Source organism: Microcebus murinus, chromosome 7, assembly GCF_040939455.1.
Source record: "Microcebus murinus isolate Inina chromosome 7, M.murinus_Inina_mat1.0, whole genome shotgun sequence".
Lineage (NCBI taxonomy): Eukaryota > Metazoa > Chordata > Mammalia > Primates > Cheirogaleidae > Microcebus > Microcebus murinus.
In genome coordinates this window covers 41,374,320-41,388,622 of record NC_134110.1, presented here as the reverse complement: position 1 = coordinate 41,388,622, position 14,303 = coordinate 41,374,320, and the positions used below count along the sequence as shown (strand labels likewise).

Genomic DNA, 14,303 nt, shown 5'->3' with positions numbered 1-14,303 from the left:
TCACTGATGTAGTATTTGGAAAGGTCTTAATTTACTGGGATGCAGTGGTAACAACTGTTGGCTACTCAGCAATATTTCCCACCTTCCTTCTTCTTTCTTACCATAGAGGACAAAGTGATCAGATTCTTATTTTCCAGAGTTAGATATGTGATCTAGTTTTGACCAATGAGATTTAAAAGTAAATCACTGTGGGGCTTCTGGAAAATATTGTTTTCCTCCTACTAAAAGTAAAGAGGCATGTGAAGAGAAATCTCTCTGTTTGTGCTGGGTATTCCCCTGCTTCTAGCCTTTGAATGTGGTCCAATGAACATGTGATGCCTGGAGCTGCAGTAGCCACTTTGAGACCATGAGGTGACAAGTCTGGGGGAAAAAAGCCAGGAACCTGCAGACTGTAGTGTGGAAGCATAGAAAGAATCTAAATTCTTGTTGATGTTACTGATCTGCTGATTCAATTCAACTCTGGAACTACTTCTGTAATTCTTGCTAAATGAACTGTTTTTATGGTTTACCTACTGTTAATTGGGTTTTGGATTATTTGGTGAAAATATTCATAATAATACAAATTCATTCATTTGATAAATATTTACCCAGTGCCTACTATGTACCAAGCACTGTTTTAGGATATGAGGACACAGAGTAGGAAAGAGATAATAAACAAATATATATGTTAGGCTGTGATAAGTGCTGTGAAGAAAAAGCATGATGAAGAGATGGAGCATGTGCTAATTTATATAGAGTACTTTAGGAAAGCCTCTCTAATTAGATGACATTTGAGCAGAAATCAGCAGGAAATGACAGAGCAAGCAGCAAGGGTATCTGGGTCTGGTTGGCAGTTTCTAAGATGGCCCCCAATAGTCTCTGACTCCTGGTATTCATGCCCTGCGTAAGCCCTTTCCTAGAGTGGGGTTGACTTACTGACTCCTCCTAAAGAACAGAATGTGGTAGAAGTGAAAGATACCGCTTCTGAGATTAGATTGCAAAAAGACTGATTTCTTGGGTATCCTATATAGCTTGCTAGTGCTGGGGAGAAGCACATGTAACAAGGAGCTGAGGCTTGCAAACAACCATCTGAGTGAGATGGAAAGTGAATCTCTTCAACCCCAGCTGAGCCTTCAGATAAGACTATATATAGCAGCTTCCCTGCTTGACAGCAACCTCCTGAGTCCCTGAGCCAATGGCAGCCAGGTAAGTCATATCCCTGATTTCTGACCATAGAGATTGAAAGATAGTAGGTGTTTATTGTCTTAAGCCACTAGGTTTTGGGGTACTTATGCAGCATGAGATAATGATCCTGAGAATGGCATTCCAGGCAGAGGTTACAAGTACGTACAAAGGCCCCAGGGCAGGAATATGCTGGATATGCTTAAGGAATAGTAAGGTGGCTGAAGTGGCTGGAACAGAGTGAGCAAGGGATAGAAACGGAGATCAAAAGTGGAGTGGATTAGGTCTAAGAGTAAAGATTGCTGAAAAGCCACTATAGCTGCCTAGAACAGGGGTCCTCAAACTTTTTAAACAGGGGGCCAGTTCACTGTCCCTCAGACCGTTGAAGAGTGTGCACTGTGGGCCCGGGACGAGTTGGCTGCTAAGCAGGACAGACAGCAGTGGCAAAACCACCCAGCGGGCAGGATAAATGTCCCAGGAGGGCGGCATGTGGCCCACGGGCCGTATTTTGAGGACGCCTGGTCTAGAAACTCTCTCTCACGACAGTATCTTATAATATGCATTAAAGTATAAATTATTAATTAGTCCTTTTAGTTTCCTCTGTGAAGCCTGCTTATTAAACCACATTGATATGTAACAGGCTGAATTTCAGATAATTTCATTTCCTTTTCTGCACTGATATGGTCTGGCTTGGGAAATGGGAGAGGGAAAGGGGAAAATAATGGCTAATGAGCAAAATAAGTTACTTTATGAGGTCCTGTGAAGACCAGCAAACTAACCCAGAAGGTCTCAGTAGGATGAAAGGCTTAGACTCATGGAGAGGAGGGCAAGCTGTGATAAACAAGTCTAACTGCTACTAGATTTTGGACAGCAAGATAGTGCAGGCAATGGGGTCCTAAAGAAAACAGCTTAAAGCAAAGCAATATTACCTGCCTTTGTTGGCTGAGAAACTGGCTCTGAGGAACAGAATCTAACAATTATCATTCAAGATGCCTAATCATGTTGCAACGATCTAAGAGGAAGGTAGGTGGCTACACAGGTGTTAATACTCAGTTTTGTCTTAAAAAATTACAATAGAATGACATCCAAGTAAATATTGTAGAGTAGCTATTATAAAACATCCCTTCAGAGGTTCTCTTGCTGCTAGGGAGGAAGAAAACTCATAAAGACCAGTTTTCTCAATATAGGCTATATTACTATTAGCATGAAAAGGAACCAGAGATCCCACTCAATTTCCCTAGTTTCTTTTACAAGTTATAATGTGACAGTAAATTCAGTTTTAAGCAGTTGGCATGAAACTGTGATTTTCAGTTTGGGAAGTAATCCTAATCAAAAGATAACATGCTTTCAAGAATAAAGCATAGCTTTGTTGCACCAATTACATAAAGAGTACAAAACAAAATTTCTTAAGGAAACTAAATTGTCATGGACAAACCACTGCTTGCCCTACTGGAGAGGACAAAAGAAGACAGATCTATTTTTATCCTTTCACAAAACCTCAGTTCCATAAAGGAAGCACTGGACTCCACAAATCCATTATCATGAACAAAATATAATGGCTGTTGATCAAGATAAATGTGAGCTGCATCTCTCTTCCAGAAAAGTTCTGAAATGAGCCTGATCACTGCAATCCAATTCCTGAATCCTAGGAAAGACAGGCGAAGGACAACTAGGGAAGGCATCCCTTGTTGTGGGTAGAGGCAGTAAAACTTCTCCCTCACTACCCTTCACCTATGTTGGGAGGTGCTCCATGAACTTGGAATCAGGAGACTCTGTTCCATTACTAGCTCTGTGACTTTTTTTTTTCCTTTTTGTGAGATCATAGTCAAGTACGGACCCAAGTAACATTTTTTTTTTTCGAAATATAAAGGACTTTGGCATCACCATGTCACAGGAAATTAAAGTGAAGAGAGAAGCAATGATTTGGCCAGACTCATAGCCCATTGAACTAGAAATTCAAACCCGGGTCCTTCAGACTGTAAAAGGTCTCACTTAACCACTCAGGTTCGCGAAAGTTAATAGAGGAATAACCACCACCACACGGCACTGATCCCGGAAACTTGGAAGGATCACTTGCGGGCCGAGCAGCAGCTGAACCTCGCTTCCTAAAGGGCCGAAGGGGTGTGCAAAATGAATTTTCCATCTAAGCCCAGAAGCAGAGCTGGACACAGTCCCTACCGGCCCCTAAGTCCTCCATCCCAAGTCCCCAGTCCAGACGGCACGCGACGCAGCAGACTTCCCCACTGGCAGCGCGGCTCAGCGGGGGCTGGGAGGCCATGCAAGGAAGGGATGCGCACCCTGCCCCAACTCACCTGTCAGCCGGGCGCGCCAGCGGCGCACGCGCAGGGCCGGCAGTCGCGCGGACAGTCTGCACCCGGGTCCCACGCCTGCCTCCCAGCAACGATCCCCTCCCGTCCCCAGCCCCAAATCGTGAACTGGCAAGACCCCGGCTTCCGCCCCTGGCTCGCCAGGCGGTCACATGACGGAGGAGGCGGAGAGCAGGGCGGGTCGTCACGTGACCACTCGCCGGCGACGGCTGATGACGCAGGAGCCCGCGCTTGCCGTTTCAGCTACAGGCGAAGGAAGTTGAGGAAAGGAGTTGGGGTCCGTGTTGGGGAAGTTGGTTGCAGCCGCACAGAGATAGCTCGGGCAGCCAGGTAAGCCGGAAGGGGAGGGTGGCGATGGGGAGGGTGGCGGGAGTTGTCGCTTCCCTCTGGGCCGCTCCGCGGGCGCCCGGAGCCGGGGGTCAGTGGACCTGGGTTATAGTCCTGGTCCTTTAGACGCCACAGTAGTGAGTCCGGGGCAGTTCACTCGCCCCCCTCGTCCCCAACGCCATCTCTCCATCCTCAGCCCAAAGTGGGTAAGGGAAAGACCGCGAATTTTTGATCCAAGTAGGTCTGGTTTGAACTGTCTTTTAAAGCAGAGCCATGGGCACGTCGTTTAAGTAAACTCTCTGGGCCTCAGTTTCCTTTTTGCTTTTGTAGATTGCTGTGAGGATTAGGGATAATGAGAATGAAGCTGCAGGGCACCAGTTTATGGCACACTGTAGGTGACCTAGGAATGGTCGTTGTCTGTTACTGTTGTTATTTGTGTGACTTGCCAAATCTTTATTGATCACCTATTTTATGTGAGGAGCTGTTTTTTGTGTTATATAATATGTCAGGGTTCTAATTTAAGGAGCTCCCAGAGTGAAGGAGTGGTAGACATGTGAGCAGCTGGTTGTGTTTTATAGTTTTATAATAGGAGTGTGGTGTGTGTGTGTGTGTGTGATAGGGATATTGGTGGCATAAGGGAGGGAAGAAGCCATTGTATGGATAAGAGAAGGCTTCAGAGAGGATATATCTCTGCATGTTGAAAAAGGAGACACTACTCTGGCTGGCTTGTACAAAGCTTCCATGGATTTAAAGGTGGTCAGCATATTGTCTAAAAAGTGTTTGCTCTGTGCCTAATACTGTGCTATACAAAAAGATGAGCAGAGGGAACAGGCGAGACATATTTTTATTTTTACATTAGCTAACACTTTGCTCTGCCTACAGAGAATTTTATTGTTAGGGGAGACAAAATAACATTCTAAGGAAGAATTCAGGAAATGCATAACCTTGTTCTAAACTTTCTTGGTGCCCATAGGTATGGGGAACAAAAAGATCACTGTTATTACCTGGGTAAGGATCCAGCAAGAGGTTGATTTAAACCAGTGTTACTTAACTGATGCACTATTGACAGGTTAGGCCAGATAATTCTTTGTTTTGGGGGAAGGGGGGCTGTCCTGTGTGTTGTAAGATGTTTAACAGCATCCCTGGCCTCTGCCCACTGGGTGCCAGTAGGTACTTCCTTCTCTGTGCATCAACCAAAATGTCTCCAGATATTGCTAAATGTCTCCTGGGAGAGGGGCAAAATCTCCCCTGGTTGAAAACCACGAATGTAAACCAAGGCATGAAAGATGATATCTTAGTCAGTTTCGGCTGCTGTAACAAAATACTATAAACTGGGTAGCTTATAAACAATGGAAATTTATTTCTTACAATTGTGGAGGCTAGGAAGTCCAAAATCATGGTGCCAAGCGATTTGGTGTCTGATGGGGTCCTGTTTCCTTGTTCATAGGTGGCACCTTATTGCTGTGTCCTCACATGGTAGAAGGACATGGCAGCTAGCTCTCTGTAGTATCTTTTATGAGGGCACTAAGCCCATTCATGAGGGTGGATCTAATCACCTTCCAAATGGCCTCACCTCCTAATACCATCACCTTGGGAGTTAGTATTTCAACATGTAAATTTTAGGGGACAACCATTCAGACCTTAGCAGATGGGTAAGATTTGGACAGATAGAGAAGTGAAGGGGATATTCTCATGGTGGGGGAACACTATGAACAAAGTCATGAGCTGGGATTATGAATAGTGGATATGAGGGAGAGAATGAAAGAAGAGAGGAGTCTGACTCAAGTAAACAGTTGATTTATTCATTTAGGGAATATTTTCTGAGTGCTTGCTGTTTGTGAAGCACTGTGAGCATCATGCAGGTTAGTAATGATTAACAAAGTTGACTGTAAAGTGTAATCAAAGGAGATGCTCTTAAAATCAGAGAAAGAAGGGATTGTCTTTGACTTATGGACTTAGCTGTACTTATTGGGAGGAATTGAGGAAAGTGTTTCTACTTTTCCATCTTTCTGTGTTATCCATTCTCTTTGCCTCTCAATCCAATCTCAATCTTAATCTTTTCCCTACTCCAGAATTACAGAAGGGCATGACCATGTTTTTCCTGGCTATCCGCAAGAGTAAAGTTTCATTGGAGTAATGTGAGTTTTGCATTCAAACAAATAATGATAGCTACCAAATGGTAGACACTTTCTTTTTGGCCTAGATTGCGTTAATCTTTATATATATTGTGTCTTAGTTAAGGCTACTATAACAAAATACCATGGACTGGGTGGCCTAATCAACAGAAATTTATTTCTTACAGTTCTAGAGGCTAGAGGTCCAAGGTCAAGATGCCAAAATGGTTGGGATCTGGTGAGGGCATTTTTCGGGCTTGCACGTGGCCACTGTCTTAGTCTGTTTGGGTTACTATAAAGGAATCCCTAAGGCTAGGTAATTTATAAAGAAAAGAGGTTTATTGGGCTCACAGTCTGCAGTTTGTGCAAGAAGCATGGCATCAGCATATGCTTGGCTTCTGGTGAGGGTCTCAGGCTGCTTTCACTGATGGTAGAAGACAAAGGGGAGCCACTGTGCAGAGATCACATAGCAAGAGAGGAAGCAAGTAGGAGGGGAGGTACCAGGCTCTTTTTAACAACCAGCCTTCATGGTAACTAATAGAGTGAGAACTCACTCATTACTGCCAGGACAGCACCAAGCCTTTCATGAGGGATCCCCTTCCATGACCCAAACACCTCCCATTAGATCTTTTTTTTTTTTTTTGAGACAGAGTCTCACTTTGTTGTCCAGGCTAGAGTGAGTGCCGTGGCGTCAGCCTAGCTCACAGCAACCTCAAACTCCTGGGCTTGAGTGATCCTTCTGCCTCAGCCTCCCGAGTAGCTGGGACTACAGGCATGTGCCACCATGCCCGGCTAATTTTTTATATATATATCAGTTGGCCAATTAATTTCTTTCTATTTATAGTAGAGACGGGGTCTCGCTCTTGCTCAGGCTGGTTTCGAACTCCTGACCTTGAGCAATCCGCCCGCCTCGGCCTCCCAAGAGCTAGGATTACAGGCGTGAGCCACAGCGCCCGGCCCTCCCATTAGATCTTACCTCCACGTTGGGGACTAAATTTCAATGTGAGGTTTTGGGGGAAAAACATCCAAACTATAGCAGCCACCTTCTTTCTGTGTCTTCGCACGGTAGGGAGAAAGAGTGAGCCCTTAGTGTCTTGTCCTCTTCTTATAAGGGTACTAACTCACCACCTAAACCTCATTATCTCTGAAAGGCTCCATCTTCAAATACTATTACATTGGGGGTCAGAGCTTCAACATACTAATTAGGGGTGAGGACAGAAACATAAAACATAAGAGTTTCCTCTGGTTCTCCCATAGGGACTCTGATTCAGTAGGTCTGAGATAGTGCACATGAATCTGTATTTTTTTTTTTTTTTTTTTTGAGACAAGAGTCTCACTTGTTGCCCAGGCTAGAGTGAGTGCCGTGGCATCAGCCTAGCTCACAGCAACCTCAAACTCCCTGGGCTCAAGCGATCCTCCTGCCTCAGCCTCCCGAGTAGCTGGGACTACAGGCATGCGCCACCATGCCCGGCTAATTATTTTTTTTTTCTATATATATTAGTTGGCCAATTAATTTCTTTCTATTTATAGTAGAGACGAGGTCTCGCTCTTGCTCAGGCTGGTTTCGAACTCCTGACCTTGAACAATCCGCCCGTCTCGGCCTCCCAGAGAGCTAGGATTACAGGCGTGAGCCACCGCGCCCGGCCTGAATCTGTACTTTTTAGTAATTGTTTCAACTGATTCTTAAGATCAGACAAGTTTGAAAAAAACGTGTTTTGTTTGAGAAAAATTTAATTGATCCTTGCAATAATGCTGTGAGGTAGATAAGATGATCTGTATTTTACACAGGAGCAAACTGAAGATAGAGAAGTTAAGCAACATAACCAAGGCCATGCAGTTTTAAGTGGCATGGACAGAATGGAATTTCCAGGTATCTGTTTCCAGTGTGCTTCCTCTTAGGCACGACTCTGTATTATTGCTCACAGTACTATGATGTTGAAGCTGATGATAATATTTGCTCTCATGTTAAAGATTTATATGCTGGACATTATTCTAAGTGTTTTATTGTGCATATTAACTCATCAGTCCTCACAGTTATCCTTGATATAGGCACTGGATCATCCCCACTTTATAAAAGAGAAAAGTGACACATTGAAAGGTTAGATAATTTGCCCCAAGCCTTTCATCCACTAAGTGGTGAAACTAAGCTTTGAGCTCAGGTAGTCCAAGGGCTGCAAGTTTACCCCCTACTTTATATTGTCTTCATATTCTACTCCAAAATGTAGCTAATGTTTATTTTAATATAAACATGTTTCATATTATATTTATGTAGAATTGATATTCTGGGAGGATAAATTTTGTTTATGCTGTGGTTTTTCTCCCTCTTGATTACTCCCTGGTTCATATATATAGTACACTTTGATAATTGTGCTTCTAGAACGGTGCTCTCCAGTACAGTAGCCAGTAGACACATGAGGACATTTTCATTTAAATTAGTTAAAATTAAATGAAATTTAAAACTCAATTCCTTAGTCACACTAACCACATTTTAGATAATCAATGGCCACATGTGCCTAGTGGCTACCATATTAGACAATGAAGATTATAGAACATTTTTGTCATCACAGAGAGTTCTATTGGACAATGCTCCTCTAGACAGTTAAACTTGTACAGTCAAGACTGACTAGAAAACCGAATATTGAACCATATCATTTTGGTCCTTGCAAGATTAGTATAGTAATACTTGGTACTGTAATAGATAAACCCCTAAATCTAAGTGGCTTTGCACAGTTAAGTTTCTTTCTTTCATGCATGGAGCCTGATTGGGAAGCAGTTTTCCTCCAAGCAGTGATGTAGGGTCCTAGACTCCTTCCATCTGATAGTTCTCTATTGTGGTATATAGCTTCTAAGGTTGCTGTGCTTGCCTGTGTGTCAAGCTATCAAATGGGAAGTGTATGGTTTTTATGGACTAGGCGTGGAAATGGCTCTTATTTCATTGCCTTTAATGCAATTGTAGGCCACACTTAACTGCAAGGAAGTCTGCAAAATGTGGTCCGTATGTAGCTGTATGACCAGGTTGAATAGGAAATGGGTCTAGTGGACGTATCTGTCACAAGTGTTCTGTCCTTAGCCTATCTTGAGGTGTAGTCTCAAGAAATGGTCCTAGGAAGTTTGCTGTTGCATTTATTGTAAGGATATTATTAAAGATATTTTTTCAGTGTAACTTCTATTATCTCATACATGATGAATCATACTGCTTTTATTGCCACAGAAAGCTTTATTTTTCCTGCGATTCTGGTGTTCTTTTTTCTGTATGGAGAAAGCAACGTTCGCATTTTTTTCGATTGTTAGGAAGCTCACAGCTATTACAAGTGTGGCTGTGTGTAGAATCCTAAAGTCTGTACTCTAAGTTTTTTACTCGCTTTTCCTTTTAAGTTCTGGTTTTTGCTCCTGATTTTTGTGAATTTATATTTTTCCATCTTATTGTATATGTTTGTATTTATATGTGTAAAATGTCTCAATTTCTTTGGGGTAATAAAGTGAGATTGTAAATAGGCATGCTCTTTCACCAAAATGTTTAAAAATGTTGAAAACAAATGTTTAAAAATCATCACTGGTTTTTATTCATATTCATATTCTCTCTCTTTTGGTGTGAAATTTTAAAACCACAGAAAATAACATAACAAGAACCCTCGTTTTGTCACCCAGATTTTAATATCTGTAACATTTTGCCATTTTTGTTTCAGGTTTGATTTTAAGATAACTTTTAAAAATATGTAAAGCTAAAAGTCCCATTTGATGACCACCTGATTCTGTCCTGCACATAAGACCCTCTACACTGCACCCCCAAAGAATGAAATCCAGTTATCTTTCCATCCTTTAGGAAAGGCAAAGGGGACTCATCCCATACTTCACTACCTTATGACCTTTGTTCATCTTACTGTTTCCTTTGTCTGAACTGCTCGCCCCTTATATTTTAGACCTTTCCAAATCCTAAATATCTTTTATAGTCTAGCTTAAGTGCTGCCTTGTCCATGAAGCCTATGGTTTCCCTCAGTTATGCCTGTAATCACTTCCTTTTTTGAACCTCATGGTGTACAGGGTTTGTGTAATTTCTTCTTTGAACTTCATAGTACTTGGTTTATTCTTCTAATGTGGCACTTACCTTCCAAACTTGTTTTGAGGGGTTGTGGCAGAAATAGGTTGTATTTATTCTGGAATATCGACTAGTGAAGGTTACATGGAATGTATGTTTTGTCATGGGGAAAGGTAGAATCTCTGATTTAAAAAGTGTATTTGTATTATGTTATAGAAAACTTTGGATACTCTGCTCATGATGTTGAATTTTATTAAATAGGCAACAGGAAGCTAAGACCAACCCTTCCTACTTTTTCTTGTCTATCTTTATTACTGGTATCCCTGTCTGTCTCATCAAGTGCAAAGACCCTAAGTTGGAAGCATGCCTGGGTTATTAAAGGACTAGCAATGGCCAGATAATATAGAGCAGTGGTTTTCAGAATGTGGTTCTTAAATCAGCAGAATCTGTATTACCTGGAAATTTCTTAGAAGTACAGGTCCCCCCCCCAGATCTACTGAATCAGAAATTCTGAGGGTAAGGTCTAGCAATCAATATTTTAACATGCCCATTAGATGATTCTGATATGCTAACACTGAAGCCTAGGTACATCAGAATTAGAATTATTATGCATGAAGGTCTTATTAAAACACAAATTGGGGCCTGAGAATTTGCATTTCTAGGAAGTTTAGAGGTGATGCTAATGCTGCTTGGTCCATGTTGGTAGTCACTTTTGTTGGTTGTCGTAAAGCTCTTTGATTGTTACTCTTTTTTTTTTTTTTTTTTTGTTTTTTTTTTTTTTTTTTTTTTTTTTTTTTTTTTTTTTTTTTGAGACAGAGTCTCACTTTGTTGTCCAGGCTAGAGTGAGTGCCGTGGCGTCAGCCTAGCTCACAGCAACCTCAAACTCCTGGGCTTGAGTGATCCTTCTGCCTCAGCCTCCCGAGTAGCTGGGACTACAGGCATGCGCCACCATGCCCGGCTAATTTTTTATATATATATCAGTTGGCCAATTAATTTCTTTCTGTTTATAGTAGAGACGGGGTCTCGCTCTTGCTCAGGCTGGTTTTGAACTCCTGACCTTGAGCAATCCGCCCGCCTCGGCCTCCCAAGAGCTAGGATTACAGGCGTGAGCCACAGCGCCCGGCCTGATTGTTACTCTTGAGTCAGGAAGTCCTTAGGGGCTTTTGAGTAGAGAAGTCACATGATTTTATGTATATTTTCAAAGGCTCACTCTGACTGCTATATTGAGAATTTGGTGAAAAATGCAAGGTTGGGAGCAGGCAGACCATGTAGGAGGTTGTTGGAATAATTCAGGAAAGAGATGATGGTTTGAATCATCTCTGGTAATGATGGAATTGGTGAGAGTGGTTAGGTTCTAGAGATATATTGACTGCAGAGCTGGCAAAATTGGTGATGGATTTGATTTCAGATATGAATGAGAGGAGGAGGAAAAGGGTCAAGTATGAACCAAGGTGGTAGCTATGGTGAGAATGGAAATGCCAGAGATGCTACACAGTTCCCTACTTAAGAAAGGAAGAGCAGAAGGGAAAGTTTTAATACTGATTAATTATGTACTCTATGTTATACTGCACCATGATTATTCCTTCCCATTTTAAAGGTGGTAAAACTGAGGTTCAGAGAGGCTTAGCAGTCTGCCCATGGTCACACAGTAGTAAAGTAGCAGAACCTGAATTCATGTTATGTCTATCTAATTCCAAGAAAATGCTTTCGTACTGTTGCCATACAGCTTTAGGAATAGCCCTCCCAGTCCTTTAAGCCTATATGAATTCTCTCCACTTTTCTAGTTGGTTTCAGTGAATTGAATTTCAGATGGTTTCTGAATTCAGCAAACATGTCGTTTTTGTAGGTGGCTTTACATAAGTGGTCCAAAATTTTAAAAGTTTGTGGTTGAAGATATAGATTAGGGAGTGTTTTATATGAAGGTAGCAACTGAAACTGTTACAGTGGATGTGCTACCAGAGGACAAGAGCTTATAGAGAAATTTTGCTTTTACTTAATCTGGGATTTTACCAAATTTATAAATTTGTCAGAACCTAGAGGAACTGGTAGGATTATATTTATATATATATATTTTACAGTTTTCAGAGTTCTGTCTATGTCAGATAAGTTCAAAATTACAGGTTTTCAAAACCCTGCCTTATTAAACTACTTTTTAGTATTTTTTCTTTTTTTGAAAATTTTATCATATGAGTAGTCTACGTTTTCTTACCCATTTATCTTTTAGGGTTGTAAGAATTGTGCTGTTGTTGAATTCTTCAGAGAATTGGGAATCTTGTGGAAGAGGGTAATCTCCCTCTTTAGAAAAGAAGACGGTTACTTTCTCCATATGTTGAGTACATCACTGTTGGGAGCCCAGATGATGGCACATTGCTTTGGCATCTCTTAAGGCATACAGGACATAGATAATTGTATGACATTTGTGAGATATTGGATACATTTGTATGGATGTTTACAGCAGTTTTATTTTCTTATGCAGTTATCATTCTGACTTACAAATCTTATTTCATTGTGTTTGAAAACTTAGGTAATAATTTCAAGATGCCAGGGCGTTCCAATTCCAATTCAGGTTCAACTGGTTTCATATCCTTCAGCGGTGTAGAGTCTGCTCTCTCCTCCTTAAAAAACTTCCAAGCCTGTATCAACTCTGGAATGGACACAGCTTCTAGTGTTGCTTTGGATATTGTGCAAACTCAGAGTAAGTAATACTTAAAACTTACTTCTTTTGTGTCTACTTTGAGGTACACTGTGGTGACATTACTTTAAAGATGCCTATTGAATATCCTTGGGACAATCATTTAATCCCTGGACATCGGTTTTCTTATCTTGTTCTGCATAGCAGTGTACTAAGGGTGAATGAAATTGACTCATTCGTGTGTGTTCAAACATTTATGTTCCACTAGAAACTGCACTAGAAATTTATGGGCAAAGACATGAAGGTTCCTGACCTTAAGGAGCATACAATCTAAAGTATGTGATATTTGTGAATGTAAGGTATATAAATGTATTATGATATTGTTATAATCCAGTAGTTTAACTACTGGATTTATACTTTGGTTGTGCTTGATTTCTCAATAGATAGGTTAAGCCTATGCTAGGGAGACCAGCAAAGGAGGGCCTCTACAATGAGAAAAGTTCAACTTTTATGAAATTTACCTACATTTTTTTAATCAGAAGATCTATAAAGATCTTTTAAGTTGCCGGAGGGTCTAGTAGATGAGGAAACCGTGTTGGAGGGCTTCTTGATTTTTGTTTCTTTGTATATTGCTTTTCTTCCTAGTACTCTGGAGTTGTAGGGCAGAAAGACTTCAGTTATTATGGTCAGGCAGTTAGTTGGATGTTGAACTATGCTGAAATATGGTGATGATGATGATGGTCATGATATTAAAGATAATAATAGCTGAATTTATTACATACTGTGTGTTAGGCACAGTGCTATTTTTACATGTGATATCTCATTTGATCCTAATGGTAATCCTGTGAAGGAGGAACTACTGTTGTCTACACTTTATACATGAGAAAACTGAGGCTTAATAAAGTTAAATACTTTTCATAAGGTTACAGAGTTAGTAAGTGGTTAAGTAGGGATTTGAGCATAAGCAGTCTGACCATTATACTTTATCAAAAATGTATTGTGCAAGTCTAATGGCATTTGCAGTCAAATAACATTTGGTGGCATTTAACTCAGAAAATTTTGGTTGTTTTGTTGAGGATGATGTCACCTGATTTTTTTTTTTTTTTTAAATGAAGGAAAATGAAGTTGCATCCTTTTTCTGGAACAGCCTGTCAGCTTTTGTCCTATTCTGCTAGTGAAGTTCTCAACAACTTACCTTGGAAGTTCTTGAGTTCTGAAACCAGACACTGCACTTTATTAGCTTTAGTTTCTTCTATTTGTAAGGATGGAATTGAATCTGTTCGTGGAGGGAAGGAGCTGGGACCTTTGGGGGCCATTGTACTGACCCTAGACTGTCTATTTCCATGTTTGTTATCATGGCAGGAAAACAGACCCCTATTTGACTAAGTAACAGCCATCAGGTTTGCTCTTCCTTGCAGCCAGTTGCAGTCCTGACTGACAGAAGCGATACAGCAATTTGATTGAATGATAGTCTGTTCTTTCATGTGTCCAAATTTGTTTTCTGGCTAAGGATGATCACCTTTTTAGATTTGATTCCTTTTGTTCTGACTTTAGTCCCTACCCTGGCAAGAAGCAAAGTTTTCACTCTGGAGACTGTTACTTCAGAGTTAATAAAGAATGACTATCAGATTGAAAAATTATGTTGTCATGGATATTTGTTGTCTTCATGAATAATTGACCTTACATATTTGCAAATATTAAGCATT

At 41.0% G+C, this 14,303-nt stretch overlaps 2 protein-coding genes across 3 annotated transcripts in view; one reads left to right on the top strand and one right to left on the bottom strand.

The window, feature by feature from the left end:
* WASHC5 (WASH complex subunit 5) overlaps positions 1 to 3,648 on the bottom strand; it is a 58,100-nt gene extending 54,452 nt beyond the window's left edge. The window contains exon 1 of the mRNA XM_012785376.2: positions 3,474 to 3,648. The gene's annotated coding sequence lies outside the window, so the exon portion shown is untranslated. The remainder of the gene's footprint in view (positions 1 to 3,473) is intronic.
* Positions 3,649 to 3,688: 40 nt separating this feature from the next.
* NSMCE2 (NSE2 SUMO ligase component of SMC5/6 complex) overlaps positions 3,689 to 14,303 on the top strand; it is a 211,004-nt gene continuing 200,389 nt past the window's right edge. For both annotated transcript variants that reach the window (XM_076005031.1, XM_076005032.1), the window contains exons 1-2: positions 3,689 to 3,818; positions 12,490 to 12,660. In XM_076005031.1, the coding sequence (XP_075861146.1) occupies positions 12,504 to 12,660 (157 nt within the window). In that variant the 5' untranslated portion in view covers positions 3,689 to 3,818; positions 12,490 to 12,503. The remainder of the gene's footprint in view (positions 3,819 to 12,489; positions 12,661 to 14,303) is intronic.